General features: G+C 34.3%; 1 protein-coding gene across 2 annotated transcripts in view; it reads left to right on the forward strand.

Moving 5' to 3' along the window:
* Nucleotides 1-18,431, forward strand: part of STXBP5L (syntaxin binding protein 5L) — a 377,830-nt gene that overhangs the window by 179,636 nt on the left and 179,763 nt on the right. For both annotated transcript variants that reach the window (XM_049628234.1, XM_049628235.1), the window contains exon 9: nt 12,880-12,958. In XM_049628234.1, coding sequence (XP_049484191.1) covers nt 12,880-12,958 — 79 coding nt within the window. The remainder of the gene's footprint in view (nt 1-12,879; nt 12,959-18,431) is intronic.

Below are 18,431 nucleotides of genomic sequence, written 5' to 3' on the forward strand. Positions count from 1 at the left end.
GGTTGAGAGTCCGACTTCGGCTCAGGTCATGATCTCACAGCTCGTGAGTTCAAGCCCCGCGTCAGGCTCTGTACCGACAGCTCAGAGCCTGGAGCCTGCTTCTGCTTCTGTGTCTCCCTCTCTCTCTGCCCCTAACCCACTCGCATTCTGTCTCTGTCAAAAATAAATAAACATTAAAATAAAGTATATATATATGTATATATATAAAATGTAATTACTGATTGAATTGGATTTGGGCACACCAAGTTATTTGTTTTCTGTTGGTCCGATGGTTTTTTTTTGTTCCTTTCATCGTTCTTTTTTTTTTTTTTTTTGTCTTCTGGATTATGTGAAAGTTTTTATTAGAATTTCCTTCTAATTTACATGTAGGCATTTTATCTTAAGACATTTTTTTGATCAGTTACTCTAGGGATTACAGTATACTTCTTTAACTTTTCACAGTCAATTAGAGTTAACATTGTAGCACTTTATGAAAAAATGTAGAAGCTTCATAATCATATATATTTATTTACATTTATACTATTATAATAGTTATATATGTTCTAAATACACTGTTGTAATTTTTGCTTTAAGTAGTCTTAAGTATTTTTTTAATTAGAAGGAAAATATTCTGTATTTTATTTATAATTTTCTTAATATAATTTTGTATTTATGAAGTTTTGTAATTTCATTTGTTCTTGAAGATACAGCAACATCATTTGGCATTTCACTTACCTTCCTTTATCTAAAAACTCTTCCCTTTTTTTCTTTTATTCTTGAAGCACATTTATGATGCATGTAAATTTCTGGGTTGACAGTTTGTGTATGTGTGTGTGTTGTTTTTAAGGTGCTGAATGAACGCTTTAAAAATGTTCCATTATTTTCTGGTTTACAGTGTTTCTGAATGAGAAATGTGTGGTGTTTTTGACATTTGGTTCCCGTGTATATAATTTGTTGTTTTCCCCTGGCTAATTTCAAAATTTTTATAACTTTTATTTTCAATAATTTGACTATGATATGCCTAGAGTTTTCTTCTTCAAATTCATTCTGTTTAAGAGTTACAGAGCTTCTTACATTTAGAAATTTATATCTCTCACAAAATTGGGGAAATTTTCAGGCTTTTATTTTTTCAAATGTGTTTTTCTGCTCCAACCTCTCTCTACGTCTCTTTCTGGAACACTAGTTATCTGTCTGGTAGAATTTTTGGTATTGTCCCACATGTTTCTGAGCCTCCATTTTTTTGTTAATCATTTTTTCTCTGAATTTCAAATTGGATAATTCCCATTGGTCTTTTTCCTCTGTAATCTTCATTCAGCTATTAAGTCCCTTAAGTTATTTTTATTTTATATATTTTTCCACTTGCTACCTTTTTATATTTTGTATTTTTCTGCTGAAATTTCCTCTGTTTAGTCATTATGAGCATTTCCCTTCCCTTCCTTTCCCTTCCCTTTCCTTTAAACATTGAGTCTAGTTATAATTGTTGTTTTAAATCTTTGTCTGATGAAACCAAAATATGCTTCCCCTTGAAGATGGCCTCTGTTCATAAGAATGACTCAAATTTTTCTGCTTCTTCATATATCTAATAATTTGGACTGTATAATGCATATTATGGATATTATGTTGAATATAGTATAGAATATAATTTTGTTACCCCCCTTTTCTTTAGCCATTGTGTTTCCTAAACTGGGAAACCATATATAGATTTATTATTTTTCTACAAATCAATATTTTCTATACTACAAAAGTAGGCTTTGTCTGAAACTCATATTGGACAGTAGTAGGAAAAGAGGGAAGGTGGCCACAGCCAACAAGGTTAATTTAGTACCTATTTTACTTGAGGTTAGCACTGTGGTGACATTGTCCTTGTTGTAGCTGGTTTTCACTAGTACTACAGATATTATTTTTCTTTCACAGTAAATTTTAATGATTTCACATATGCATTCTTCAATCACAATGCCCTCAGCTAAACATACACACACACACACACACACACGTGCACAATCTACATATATGATCTTAAATCCCATCTAATCCTTAATAGTGACATTGTTGCTCAGAAACAGGATAGAGATGTCAACAATTATCACCATTATTTAACATTTTCCTGAAAACAATATGTAATGTAATTAGACTTGAAAAAGAATTATGATATTTAAGAGGTTAGAGGTTTTGGGGCACCTGGGCAGCTCAGTCGATTAAACGTCCAACTTCAGCTCAGGTCATGATCTCATAGTTTGAGTTTGAGCCCCGCTTCGGGCTCTGTGCTGACACCTCAGAGCCTGGAGCCTGCTTCAGAGTCTGTGTTTCCCTCTCTTTTTCTGCCGTTCTGCTTTTGCTCTCAGTCTCTCTCTCAAAAATAAATAAATATTTTTTAAAAGTTTTGAGGGTTCAAAATTACAATTACTTTTCGATAATGTAATTGCACAGCTAAAAATAAAAACTAATTAGGAATACTATTAAGTATAACATGAGAATTCTGTATACAAAACAAAATAAAGTGGATGATTACAACCATGAAAAAAATAGCATCCATAAGAATCCCTGAAGTAAATGTAAAATAACAGTGAGATATTATTTCTACTAAAGGACATAAGGAGGACTTTAATGAAAAACATACCCTATGTATGCATGGGTAGAGTTAATATTATAAAGATGTTAGCTCCCCACATATTAATTCAAAATTCAATTTGTTCCCAAGAAAAATAACAGTTTTTAAAAATCAGATGTACATATGTATAGCAAAAATAAACATGAAAATAGGAAAATTATTTGAACAAAGAGAAATGGTCTATTATAGATGGTTTGGAAGATTAGATGCCCTGAACAATTCTTGCTGAAATAAATAAATTCTTACTGAAATGAAAGAAATTTATTTAAGTGTGTGTGTATATGCATGTGTGAGTGTGTGTGTGTGTGTGTGTGTGTACTGTGTTTTAAATGTCATTGAGCTAGCAACCATAAAAACAAGGTAAATTTAAAGATCCCCAAAACTTTGTTAAACTAGAAATCCTGAGATATAAGTGATGAAAATAGTTTGTTCTGAAGTTTAATGCTATACTTCAAAGAACTTAAACTTCTATTTTTTAAAAAATACAAATTTGTTGAGATGTAATTCACAATTCACTAAAGTGTACAATTCAGTGGTTTTTCATTTATTCAGAGTTGTGCAACCATCAACACAATCTAATTTTAGAACATTTTTGTCATCCCCAAGAGAAATCCCATACTCATTAACAGTCATCTTATCACTAGTCCTCCATCATTAGGCAACTGCTGGTGTTCCTCTGTCTCTGTAGACTTGACTACATTTCATTTCATGCAAATGAACTCCTATTAAATGTAGTCTTTCATGACTGGTTTCTTTCACTTAGCATAATTTTTTCAAGGTTCATCCATGTCATAGCAAATTTAAGTGTTTTATTTCTGTTCATTGGTGAATAATATTCCATTGTATGGATATACCACATTTTTTTAATCTATTCATCACATGATGGGCATTTGGGTTGTTTTCATATTTTGACTATCTGAATAATTCTGTGAATGTTTACGTACAACTTTTATATGGACACATATTTTCATTTCTCTTTGGAATGTACCTAAGAATCGAATTACTGGATCAAATGACAACTCCTATTTAACATTTTAAGGAACCGCCAAATTGTATTCCAGAGTCCTTAGACTTTTACATACTTACCAGCAATGTATTAGGTTTCCAACTTTTCCACATCTTTATCAACATTTGTTAATATCTATCTTTATTATAGCCATCTTGGTAGGCATGCAATAATATCTCATTGTGGTTTTAAATGATATTTCCCTAATGAATAAAGATATTGAATATCTGTTCATGTGCTTATTGTCATTTTTAATATTTCTTGGTGACACACTGATTCAGTTCCTTTGCCCATTTACAAATTGGGTGTCTTTTTTCATTATTATTATGGAGGTGTAATAGTTCATTATATAGTAGACCATATATACATACATCAAATCTTCTTTATCCATTCATCTATGGATAGACACTTCCATTTTTTGCTACTGTAAATACTGCAATAAACATAGAGGTGCATATATCTTTTCAAATTAGTGTTTTGTTTTGTTGGGCTAAAAACCCAGTAGTGGAAGTACTGGATCATATGGTATTTCTATTTTTAATTTTTTGAGAAATCTCCATGCTGTTTTCCATGGTGACAGCACCAATTTACATTCCCACCAACAGTGCAGTAGGGTCTGTTTTCCTCCACATCCTTGCCAACACTTGTTATTTCTAGTCTTTTTGATTCTAGCTGTTCTCACAGGTGTAAGGTGACCTCTCATTGTGGTTCTGATTTGCATTTTCCTGATGATTAGTGATGTTGAGCATCTTTTCATATGTCTGTTGGCCATCTGTATGTCATCTTTGGAAAAAGGTCTGTTCAAGTCCTCTGCGTATTTTTTAATCAGATTGGTTTTATTTTATTTATTTATTTTTTTGGTGTTGAGTTATATAATTTATTCATATATTTTGGACAGTAACCTTTATCAGATACATCATTTTAAAATATTTTTCTCCCATTAAGTAAGTTGCCTTTTCATTTTGTTAATGACTTCCTTCACTGTGCAAAAGCTTTTTATTTTGGTGTGGTCCCAATAATTTATTTTTGCTTTTGTTTCTCTTACCTGAGGAGATGTACCTAGAAGAATATTGGTAAGGCCAATGTCAAAGAGATTACTGCCTATCTTTTCTTGTGGGAGTTTTATGGTTTTAGGTCTTTCATTTAGGACTTTAATCCATCTGCAGTTTATTTTTGTATATGGTATAAGAAAGTAGCACAGTTTTATTCTTTTGCATGTAGCTGTTCAGTTTTCCTAACACCATTTTTTGAAGAGAATTGTCATTTTCCCATTGGGTATTTTTGCCTCCTTTGTCATAGATTGACCATATAAACATGATTTGTTTCTGGGCATTCTATTCTGTTCCTTGGACTATGTGTGTTGTTTTATTTTTTTGTTGTTGGGTTTTTTGGTGTGTGTTTTTGTGTGTATGTGTGTTTTGTTTTGTGAGTACCATACTGTTTTGATTATTACAGCTTTGTAGTAAATCTTGAAATCTGGAATTGTGATACCTCTAGCTTTGTTCTTCTTTCTCAAGATTGCTTTGGCTATTTGGGGTCTTCTGTGATTCCATACAAATTTTAGGATTATTTGTTCTAGTTTTGTGAAAAATGCTATTGGCATTTTGATAGGGATTGCATTGAATTTGTTGATTGCTTTGGGTAGTATGGATATTTTAATGATATTCTTTCAGTACGTGAGCATGGGCTATTTTTCCATTTGTGTCATCTTTCATTTCTTTTATCACTGTTTTATAGTTTTCACAGTATAAGTCTTTCACCTCCTTGGTTATGTTTATCCCTAGATATTTCATACTTTCCAGTCCAATTGTAAGTGGGATTTTTTTTAAATTTTTCTTTCTGTTACTTCATTATTAGTATATACAAATGCAACAGATATTTGTATATTAATTTTGTATCCCACAACATTGCTGAATTAATTTATGCTAACAATTTTCTTCTTCTTGTTTGACTGCTGAAGCTAAGACTCCCAGTACTATGTTAAAAAGTGGCGAGATTGGACATCCTTGTCCTGATCTGAGAGGAAAAGCTCTGTTTTTCACCATTGAGCATGATGTTACCTGTGGGTTTTGTTATATATCACTTTTATAATGTTGAGGTATGTTCCCGCTAAACTCATTTTGTTAAGAGTTTTCATCATGAATGGATGTTGAATTTTATCAAATACTTTTTGTACATATATTGATATGATCTTATCACTTTTATCCTTCATTTTGTTAATGTGATGTATCACATTGAATGTTTTGCATATATTAAGCCATCCTTGCATTCTTCTTGGAATAAATTTTGATGATGGTGAATGATCCTTTTAATGTGTTGCTAATGCAGTTTGTTAATATTTTGTTAAGAAGTTTTATATCTTGGGGCACGTGGGTGGCTCAACCACTTGAGCGTCTGACTTTGGTTCAGGTCACCATCTCACAGTTCGTGAGTTTGAGCCCTGCATTGGGCTCTGTGCTGATAGCTCAGAGCCTGGAGCCTGCTTTGGATTCTGTGTCTCCTCTCTGCCCCTCCCCTGTTCATGCTCTCTCTCTCTCTCTCTCTCAAAGCTAAATAAACATTAAAAAATTAAAAAAAAGAAGTTTTGTATTTGTGTTCATCAAGGCTCTTGCCCTATAGTTTTCTTTTTCATAGTGTCTTTGGTTTTGTTTTCAGGATATTGCTGACCTCATAGAGTGTATTTAGAAGCTTTCCCTTTTCTTCTATCTTTTGGAATAGTTTGAGAAGAATAGATATTAACTCTTCTTCAAATGTTTGGTAGAATTCACCTGTGAATCAATCTGGATGTGGACTTTTGTTTGTTGGAAGTTTTTTTGATTATCTGTTGAATTTCATTACTACTAATTGGTCTGTTTAGATTTTTTAGATTTTATATTTCTTCCTGATTCATTTCTATGAGTTTCTATGTTTCTAGGAAGTTATTCATTTCTTCCAGGTTGTCCACTTTGTTGACATATAATTTGTGTAGTAGTTTCTTATAATCCTTTGTATTTTTCTTCAATGTCAGCTGTTACTTCTCCTCCTTCATTTCTGATTTTGTTTATTTGGGCCCACTCTCTTTTTTGTTTGTTTGTTTTTGATGAGTCTGGCTAAAGTTTATCAATTTTATTTACCTTTTTAAATAAACAACTCTTGGTTTCATTGATTTTTCTATTGATTTTTTAGTCTATTTAATTTATTTCTGATGTTATCTTTCCTTCTACTCACTCTGGGCTTTGTTTTTATTTTCTAGTTCTTTTAGGTGTATGGTTAGATTATTTATTTGAGATTTTTCTTGTTGCTTGAGGTAGGCCTACAGTGCTCTAAATTTTCCACTTAGAGCTGCTTTTACTCCATCAAAGATGTGGACCACTATGTTTTTATTTTTATTCCTCTCCATGTATTTTTAAAATTCCTATTTGATGTCTTCATTGACCCACTGGTTCTTAGTAGCATGTTGGTTAGCCTCCATCTGTTTGTGTTTTTTCCACATTTTTTCTTGTGCTAATTTTGTAGTTTCATCCTGTTGTGGTCAGAAAAGATGTTGGATATGATTTTAAATTTATTGAGACTTGTCTTATGGCCTAACATGTGATCTGTCCTCAAGATGTTTCTTGTACACTTGAACAGAATGTATATTCTGTTGTTTTTAGATGGGATGTTCTATATATTTCTGTTAAGTTATTCAAAGACTCCATTTCCTTATTGATTTTCTGCCTGATCTATCCATTGATGTAAGTCATGTGTTATAGACCTTTACTATTATTGTATTACTGCCAATTTCTCCCTTTATGTCTGTTAATATTTGCCTTATTTATTTGAGTGCTCCAGTGTCGGCTACATAGATATTTATAATTGCTATATCCTCTTGTTGGATTAACCCCTTTATCATTGTGTCTTCTTGTCTCTTATTACAATTTTTGCTTTAAAGTCTATTTTGTTTGATATAAATATTGTGCCCCATTTTTTTTTTTTGCTTTTATTTGCATGGAATATCTTTTTCCATCCTTTCACTTTCAGTCTGTATGTGTCTTTAGGTCTGAAGTGAGTCTTTCATAGGCAGCATTTAGATGGGTTGATTTTGTATTTTTATTTATTCCACCACCCTATGTCTTTTGATGGGGGCATTAGAGCATTTATATTTAAAGTAATTGCTAATAGGTATGTACTCTTACCATTTTGTTCATTGTTTTCTGGCTGTTTTTGTAGTTCTCTGTTCCTTTTTTCTCCTCTTGCTCTCTTTCTTTGTGATTGACATCTTTCTTTAGTGTAATTACTGGTTTTCTTTCTCTTTATTTTTTGTGTATGTACTACAGGTGTTTGGTTTGTTGTCACCATGAGTTTCATATATAATATTCTAAGTATATAGCAGTCTATATTAATTTGATAGTCACTTAAGTGTGAATACATTCTAAAAGAATTTTATTTTATCTTTTGCTGCTTTTAAAATTCACTTCATTTTTAATCTTTGACATTTTAATTTTTATGTGTCATGATGTGGACCTCTTAGATTAATCTTGTTGGAACTCTGCTTTCTGAACTTGGATGTCTTTTTCCTTCCCCAGGTTATTAAAATTTTCAGCTATCATTTTTTTTCAAGTAAGTTTTGTGCCCCTTTCTCTCTTCTCCTTCTGGGATGCCTATAATGAGAATGTTTGTTTGATTTTGTCCCAGGTATCCTTTAACCTATCCTCATTTTTTACAATTCTTTTTTTCTTTTTGCTGTTCAGGTTGGGTGCTTTCCATTGCCCTTTCTTTCAGATTGCTTCTGCACCTTCTAATCTACTGTTACTTCCCTCTAGTGGATTTTTTCATTTCAGTTATGGTATTCTTCAACTCTGATGATGCTTTTTTTATATATTTAAACTTGTGTTAACGTTCTCACTGAGTTCATCTACTCTTCTCTCCTATTCATTGAGCATCTTTATGACCATTACTTTAAACTCTTTGTTAGGTAGGTTGTTTATCTTTGTTTCATTTAGTTCTTTTTCTGAGTTTTGTTTTCCTCTTTTGTTTGAAACATATTCTTTTGTCTCCTCACTTTGCTTAATTTTGTATCTGTGAGTTAGGTGAAACAGCTACTTCTTCTAAACTTGAAGGAATGATCTTGTGTATTACCATCCCCTGTGTAGACTAAGTGCCTGGTGACTTTGGTTAGCTGGCCGGAGCTATGGCTATTGTGTACCCTGGGTCCTGGGGCACTCTGTGCTGGGATCTCTCTGGTGGATAGCTGAAGCTGAAATGGGTGGGGGCCAGGGTGATCCTAGGGCTCTCCACATAGAGTGCTGTGTCAGAACAGCTGAAGCTAAAGTGGGTATAAGTTGTGTTGGGGGAGGGGGTATCCTGGGACCCTACACATTATTCACTCTGGCAGGAAGACTGAAGCTGAAGTGGGTACAAGCTGGGATGTCCTGGGGCTCTCCACACAGAGAGAATCCAGGCAGGATAGTTAAAATTGAAGTGGGTGCAAGATGGAGGGGAGGGGGCTCCTGGGGCATTCTGTGCTGAGGGCGCCCTGGCAGGATGGCTAAAGCTGAAGTTGGTGCAAGTTGGGGTATCCCAGAATGATCCATGCAGGGGGAGCCCTGGTGGAGAGGCTGGAACTGAGGAAGAATGTGAACTACGCAGAGGGAGGGATGGTGGTCCTAGGGTGCTCCATGCAGGAGGTGCCTGGTGAATTGTCTGGAGTCAACATTGCCTGGCCCTGGAGTGTTCTCGAGTGCTTTGCCCATGTATCACTCTGGCAAAAGGGCTGTAACTGTAGTGAACACTGATAAGGAGTATTCCAGTGTGCACCACAGTGGTGCTGTCTTGGTGGAACAGCTAGAGCTAGTGTGGGCTAGGGGCCCAGAGTCATTGAGGTAGTAGGCTAGCTAGAGTGCCTGGATTCTGCTCTTGTGCAAGCTTTCAAGATGGAGAGGGGAATGTAAACCATGGTGCTTGTCTGTCTGGAGAGTTTCAATAGCTTCCATGACATTTGGTGGAGTCTTTTATATGCTAGTTGCTTTTAAAAAAAAAAAAAATTTAATGTTTATTTTTGAGAGAGAGAGAGAGAGAGAGAGAGAGAATGGGGGAAGGGCAGAGAGAGAGGAAGACACAGAATCTGAAGCAAGCTCCAGGCTCCAAGCTGTCAGCACAGAGCCCGAAGCAGGGCTTGAACCCATGAATCATGAGATCATGACCTGAGCTGGAGTCAGACGCTTAACCAGCTGAGCCACCCAGGTACCCTATATGCTAGTTGCTTTTTTAAATTGTGGCTTTTATCTTTGTCCCAGGTCATCAAGGGCTGGCATGTGCTAGGGGCCCAGGTTTTGCTGAGGCGGCAGACCAGCTATGGCACCTGGACCCTGCCCCCATCTTTTTTTTTTTTTTTTTTTTTTTTTTTTTTTTTTTTTTTTTTTTTTTTAGCATTTATTTTTGAGACAGAGAGAGACAGAGCACGAACGGGGGAGGGTCAGAGAGAGGGAGACACAGAATCTGAAACAGGCTCCAGGCTCTGAGCTGTCAGCACAGAGCCCGACGCGGGGCTCGAACTCGCAGACCGCGAAATCATGACCCGAGGCGAAGTCAGCCACTCAACCGACTAAGCCACCCAGGTGCCCCCTTGCCCCCATCTTTACTATCAAGGTGGAGGGCTATCATAGACAGTGGAGCTTGCCAGTCCCTCTAGCCCTAAGAGAGTTTCAGTCCCCCTCCCGTTTGGCAGTGCTCTAGGGCTGGTTCCATTATATTCTAGTTGCCCTTTTAAACCATAACTTTTTTTCTATGCCCCAGGACAGATGAGTCTGCTTCCTGTCCCTTAGTCCTACCCCTCCCCACTGTAGTTCACAGCTTTGGGGGTGAAGGTTCCCTTTGTTTGTGTTTCCCTCTCTTGTGCTGTTCTCTTTGTGGTCTATTTTTTGTTGTACATAAGCTGTTCAATCGGCCCTCAGTTCTTCAGGAAGAATTGCTTTATAAGTAGGTGTAGATTTGGTATGTCTGTGGAGGGGTGTGTTCAGGGTCTTCCTATGTCACCATCTTGGACTGGGACTCCCAAGTTCTATTTATAATGCTTAATCTAGCTTCTAGAAAGTCATCTGGAAATTCTCTGTCATAAAGTGAAGCCATAATATTCTTAACTACTGCTTCATGTACTCCTACTATTCTCAACACTTCATGTCTATTACTCATTTATTTATGGTACCTCATATTGTCAGTTTTATATTTGTTTTGCTTAAGCTAGTAAATTTTAAGCATCTTGATGGTTATTCCTTTTTATCCTGCCATTTAGTATAGTACTTTGAACATAAAGAGTAGCAATAAATGTAATTTTTTATGACAATTTTTTACATGACATATAAGCATATTTCAATTACTGACAGGCAATGAATATAATCAAAGTTGAAAACCTTCAGCCAAAAATTAATTCTTGGAGTTGGAAATTGAAGTAAATAATTAATTAAGATACTGTTCTTTTTACTGAAATCTGTGCATGATACTGATGTATATTGATTGAAAAACAGTAATTGTTTCCATTATGTATATGTGTGTGTGTGTGTATACATACACACACACATATACACATACATACCTATATATGTGTATATATAAACAACTGCAAATATACGGTTTTGATTTAATTAATGGATTGGCAATTATTAGACAAACAATGGAGGAAAAAGATATCAACTGAGGAGAATGGGTCTCTTTCCTTATAGTGTTATTTCTTTCAGTTTTCTCTATTACCACGTTACCCAAACCAGTAATCACCAACCACCTGTTCCTCCCCGCTAAGACTACTGTTCAGAGTGAGTCCCTGAGCCAAAGTTCTCTCTTTTTAAGGCATCATGACCTACATATCATGTCAGCAATTCTTTTTTATATATAATACAGATACTTTAAAATCTTTTTTTTTTAACGTTTATTTATTTTGAGACAGAGAGAGACAGAGCATGAACGGGGGAGGGGCAGAGAGAGAGGGAGACACAGAATTGGAAACAGGCTCCAGGCTCTGAGCCATCAGCCCAGAGCCTGACACGGGGCTCGAACTCATGGACCGCGAGATCGTGACCTGAGCCAAAGTCGGACGCTTAACCGATCTTTTTTTTATAATGTGAATGATTATGACCAATATTTAAAAAAAATTAATGTTTATTTATTTTGGGGGAGAGAGAGAGAGAGACAGAGCACAACAGGGGAGGGGCAGAGAGAGAGGGAGATGCAGAATTTGAAGCAGGTCCAGGCTCTGAACCATCAGCACAGAGCCTGACGTGGGGCTCAAACTCATGAGCTGTGAGATCATGACCTGAGGTGAAGTTGATGCTTAACCAACTGAGCCACCCAAATGCCCCATGACCAATATTTTATTATTGGTTGCTTCTTTAGTTGACATAGGGTAAAAGAAAGAGAAGGCAAATTTAGAAAGCATGCCATGGAGCAGATAAGGTATGTTGTATGCTGATACCCTGCCCTTTAAACAAATTAAATAAAACTATGTTGACATCCTATTTAGATTATGACTGTGTCATTCTGAAGCTGTCCTGAAAATTTAAACTTAAATGCACATAAACATCTCTCTACATAATAGGTATCTGTGTCTATAAACAGTTGTAGCAATACAAGAATAAATAAGAGTACTTATTAAAATAAAAAAGAAACATACTTCAAAATCATCAATTTTATCAAAATGAGACATAGAATTATAAGCAAAAGCATAACTAGAAAGATGCTATATGTAGAAGTAGCTTTACGTCCATTTCCTACTCTTTTTTATCATTTTGCAAAATCCATGGAGTCTAAACAACATAAACCTTTCCCTACAAGACACTATTTTTATGCAAATATAGTATATCATTGAAATGTGCCATCTGTGTTCTTTGTGTATTGGACTTTCCCTTACATGAATTTTGACAAAAATACAATTATTTTGATAGTCTATCATAAGTTTTAAATGGCAAATCTTTCTGCATGTGAAAGTATGGATTTTCATAATAATACATTTCATTATGCAGAAGAGTATGTATGTGTATATGTCTTCAATTTTAAAGTTGTTTATTTTAAAAGTTAATTAAAATAACTATACGAGACGAGATTTATACATGGAGAATACAAAACAATACAGAGACAAATTTACAAATAACTTTATTAGGATTCAACAAATTGTATACAAATTCAACACATATGTTTGGATGCATAGAACTGTGTTTATCCTACTATGCAAAACACAAAATTATCCCTTTTCTTTATATTCTTTTAGTCAAACTTTTGAAATTATCATGGATGAGTAGAATTTAAATATGATTTAACAAAATCCTTTTTCTTTCTTTAGGAAAAAGTCAAAGAGAAGGAAGAAAATCTGAGTCTTGTAAGCCAATTCTTAAAGTAGAATACAAGACCTGTAGAAACAGGTATGCATTTTTTACTTTGGGGAATATAGGAGATTATATAAAAACAGAGACAGGAAAGGCAAATAACATTTAATGTTTATGTATTATTTAAAGTTTTACATAATTATGTAAGTATATTAATGGGCTATATCCTCTTCATTGATGATAATGATTCTTATTGTTTAATAGGAATATCTATGATGTTATTATGAATATTACAAATAGCAACTGCCAATTATTTTAACCTTCGATGAATATTCAGATGAATATTATGCAAATTAATTTTAACAAAGTAGGACCTTTGGGCCATACACATTACAAGTAGCAACCATTCAATTTTATTCAGCAGAAACGAAACATACCTATTAGCATTTTACATGATAGAATTAAATACATAACCAAGTCTCTGTACTTTAGGATTTTACATGCTGAAATTAGAAAGATTATAGTTAGATGGAAAGACAATCACTGATGTATATTAGATATTAACATATTAAAATAGTACTCAATTTTAAGACAAAAAATTGAATAATAGTATATAATAAAGTTTTATCATGTGTACACAGCAGTCTTATCCTATAAATCAACAGTGTTCTTTTTACTTCCAGTAATTATTAGTGGTAATATTCTCATTCAGAATTATTATAATTACAACTCTTGCCTAAACCTTAATTTTATTTTAACTCTGAGTTGGACAATACTACTTTATATTACTTATATGCTCACACTGGAATGTATTCTCAGTATTATAGATACATTTATTTTTTTATTTTTATTATTTATTTTTTAATGTTTATTTTTATTTATTTTTAATTTAAAAAAAATTTTTTTAATGTTTTTATTTATTTTTGAGACAGAGAGAGAGCATTAGCAGGGGAGGGGCAGAAAGACAGGGAGACACAGAATCCGAAGCAGGCTCCACGCTCTGAACTGTCAGGACAGAGCCCAACGCGGAGCTCCAACTCACTGACCGGGAGATCATGACCTGAGCTGAAGTCAGACAACCAACCGACTGAGCCATCCAGGCACCCCTTAAAATTTTTTTAAATGTTTATTTATTTTTGAGAGACAGAGAGAGACAGAGTGTAAGCGGGGCAGGGGGAGAGAGAGAAAGAGAGAGAGACAGAGACAGAGACAGAGACAGACAGACAGAAAGACACAGAATCTGAAGAGGCTCCAGGCTCTGAGTTCTCAGCACAGAGCTGGATGCAGGGCTCGAACTCACAAGCCATGAGATCATGACCTGAGCCGAAGTCGGATGCTTAACGGATTGAGCCACCCAGGCGCCCCTTCTTTTTTTTTTTTTTTTTAATATGAAATTTATTGTCAAATTGGTTTCCATACAACACCCAGTGCTCATCCCAACAGGTGCCCTCCTCAATTTCATCACATTTAATGTTTGCTTATACCTGCTCTTTGAAAGAATTAATAGTATAAAATTATGGCTATTTTTAATTAGTGAGTTTATATATATAAACATATATGGCGTATATGTTTATATAGATAGATATGTTTTTAATGAGTATATTTTTATGACAGTTTATGTACCTCCCCACACATAAGATAGATTAATACTTCTTTAGTCCAGCCAAATGTTACTATGCTTAAGTAGTAAAAATGACCACAGTTTTGTACTCTTATAATTAAAGTCTTAAAACATTTTAAATTTAATTATTAGGGATGGAAACATTTTACATAGGTATTATGTGTATGGAAACATATGTACATGTTATATATGGAAACATGTATATACTATATATTGATATATATTGATATATATGCATATATTATTATTAAATATATATTAGTTATTAGTTATTACTACATACTACACACTGTGCAACTTGTTTAGTGTACTAAAATGAAAGAGAATACTGCCTGCTTTTGAATCTATTATGGTCTAGTAGAGGAAGTAAGGCCATAAACTAGTGGTTTACATGTAACATGCGAGGTACATTTATGACAGCACAACAAAAGGACATCTAACCCAGCCTAGAGAGGGGAAGAGCACAGTGAAGAGACATCAGTAAAATTCTTCTTGGGAAAAGAAATACCTGAGATGGGGCTTAAGTGATGATAGGATGGTGGCACACAAAGAGAGGAAAGGGTGAACATGAAGAGAAGATACTTTAGGAATGAGGATTTCAAGACAAATGTAAGATACTTATTAAGATCCTTGCCATATACTCTCTCTCTCTCAAAAAAAGAAAGAAAGAAATAAAGAAAAGTAAACCTAAAAACTAAAAAAAAAGGGGGGGGCACCTGGGTGGCTTAGTCGGTTAAGCATCTGACTCTTGATCTCATGGTTTGTGAGTTTGAGCCCTGCATCGAGCTCTGTGCTGACAGCGCAAAGCCTGCTTGGGATTCTGTTTCTCCTTCTCTTTTCCTCTTCTCCACTTGCACTCTGTCTCTCAAAAAAGAAAAAAAAAACCCAAAAAGCAAAAAAGAAGTAAAAAAAAAAAAAAGATCCTTGCCAAATGGAGTAAGACAGCTATGTGGTCTTGAAATTTAACTCTTTTAAACTTTAATTGCCTCATCAATTATACCTATCTCATTGTGATGTTTGTGAGGAATAAATGAAATTATGCATAAAGTTTGTACTGTCATAAGTTTGATGACTGGCACATAATGGATTTCCTGATAGAAAGAAGTTATCATGATTCTCATCATCAAAGCCATGATATTTCACATTGTTAAAATTATTCCACTGATCCTAATGATATATTCTAGTAATTGGTAATCCAACTTTGTGTAGAAATAATTCAGATTCTAATGTGAAATAATTCTATATTGTAGATAATAATTACTGCCATCCCACTTACTGTGTACTTTACTCAGTACATTGTGTGTTTGTTGTGATTATTACAATATTAAAAAAAGTTACCTCTAAAATCAGTGGTTCCACTGTTCAGAACACAAGAAGACTAAAAAGCAGAGGAGCACTTAAGTTAAGAATGCTTAAAGGTATTATGGCAAAATGGGCCACAGTCTGGAAATGAAAATACATAGCTATATTTCTGCTCCACCCAGTATGCAGTAAAAACTGTGAAGTCAAAAATTGGGATGGCTGTGGCAGGAGCAGGAACGTTAAGAAGACTCTATCAAATATGTTGCAGCAATAGGGCCTCTTAAAGGATTGCATAGGTAGCAGATGCAAGGGGTTTGTTTTCTGCTTAATTTATCTTAGATCAGCCATTCACATACTGGCTTTATTTACATTTCTAGGATGAACAACCATTGTGCTTAGGAATCACTGGTCCCAGTCAATAATTTGCTTACTGGTACCCCAACCCTGATGGTCTCTAGGCTTACTAAATGGATCCTCTTCTAAAAAAGGAATAATGATCTTTCTACCTGCTACCACTAGCATTATCAAATTCTCTGCAGTTAATAAAAATTACTTTCTGCTAGTCTTTTGATCCCTTTTTATCATGGCCACCTACTGATGGACTTCATGTGTAAAGTTCTCTAAACCTCAGTATATCCATCTGTTAAATGAGAATAATAGTTTTTTCATTGGGGTATCATAAAGATTTAATACAATACAGCAAGTAAAGTTCTTCATACAACACCTGGAACATTATACATATTCAACAAATGTTATTTTAATATGTGTTATGTTGCACAAGTTATTGTTTATCTTCATTGAGACAAAATTTTAATGCTTTTTTATATTATATTTATTTTACAAATTGTGCAGTAAAATAGACTTTTTTCTTTTGGAATCAGTACTATGGATTTTAACACATGTATAGATGCCTGAAAATCACCATCATGATAAGAATACAGAACATTTCCATACCCCTAAAATTCTCTCATGCTATTCCTAATAGCCACATTTTTCTTTCCTCCTAACCCATAACAACCAGTAATCTGTTCTCCATGACTATAGTTTTGTCTTTTTGAGATGTCATATAAATGTATTTATGTATTACATAACCTTTTAATCCTAGTTTCTTTCACTCAACATAATGCCTTTGGAATTTATCCAAGTTGTCAAAAATTTTAATTTGTATTAATGTTGTCTTTATGTATAAAGACACTGTTAATTATATAGCTGTTTATTTTGTAATAATCCATCTGGTCAGTATACCAAGAAACACTTGTATTAAGTAATAAAGGAGGAAGTTTACTGTGATATAGCATTTACCAAATTGTGTCCCTTTGATCACTAACTATATTCATGAAAAAATAGGAATCTGTAATCAAATTCATTTGAGAGATCTGATAAATGCTGCATTATATAGAAGTAAATTGAATTCTTTACTACACAGTTTCTTAGAATCTTTACTATATGGCCTGAATTATAAAATTTCAAAAGGGAGATGTGGTTTGCAAGTGTTTGTCAAATTATTAAATGAAAAACTTTTTCCAGAACATTTATGAAGTTATGTCCACAGTTTTAGAAACATTAGAAGTGAAAAACATGGACTTTGGAGTCTGAATTTAAATCCTTATCCTGCCTCTTCATAGCTGCTTGACTCTGAACAAGTTCACCTGCATTAATCCCAGACTCCTTATCAGCTATAGACAGTATAGATCATTGTTTAGGAGAATAGGTTTTGAAATCTTACAGATCTCCATTTTCTTTTGGGTTTTTTCTTGCTTAGTTGCTTAGTATTAACCTCATTAATGAAATGAGGATTATACTTATGAGAATTTAATGTGATAATAAAGTATCTAGTGCAATTATTTATGAGTGGTTTCCTGAGCATTGTCCTGAGGAAATAACTTTTTATAGAGAAGTGCATGTATATCAGCAATTAACTTTAGACCCAATGTTTTCTTTTTTTTTTTTTTAATTTTTTTTTAACGTGTTATTTATTTTTGAGACAGAGAGAGACAGAGCATGAACAGGGGAGGGGCAGAGAGAGAGGGAGACACAGAATCTGAAACAGGCTCCAGGCTCCGAGCTGTCAGCACAGAGCCCGACGCGGGGCTCGAACTCACGGACCGCGAGATCGTGACCTGAGCTGAAGTCGGCCACTTAACAGACTGAGCCACCCAGGTGCCCCTAGACCCAATGTTTTCTGATGCAGAGTCATAATAAGAGCAGAAAAGGTTTTGCTTTCTTCCAATATTAGAAAGGACATATTTTCCAATGTGCTTACCAAAAAAGGGAGAGTAAATTGCTTCTTAACCTTTATTTGGATTAGTACTAGGAGATGAGAGTTTATACTTTTATATGGAAAAAATCGATGTTTATGGCGTTATTAATATTTGGAGCAGTTAAGCTTGATACATATGAAAAGATAATATGTTCTCCAAGTCATGATATTTGTTATACAACAAAGCAACACAAAAAGGTGCAAAAACACATACTCATTTCATTAGAAGTGATTTTTTAAATCTGGAGAGAAATCTTAATAATTAAGCATTTATTTTATAGGAAAAAACTTGCTGCTTAATACTGCCATTGCTAGGTTGGTAATTTAATATGCCAGATTACTGAGGTAAGACTAACTCACATCAACTGATATAAGACTCAAGAAGA

Source organism: Panthera uncia, chromosome C2 (assembly GCF_023721935.1).
Source record: "Panthera uncia isolate 11264 chromosome C2, Puncia_PCG_1.0, whole genome shotgun sequence".
NCBI lineage: Eukaryota > Metazoa > Chordata > Mammalia > Carnivora > Felidae > Panthera > Panthera uncia.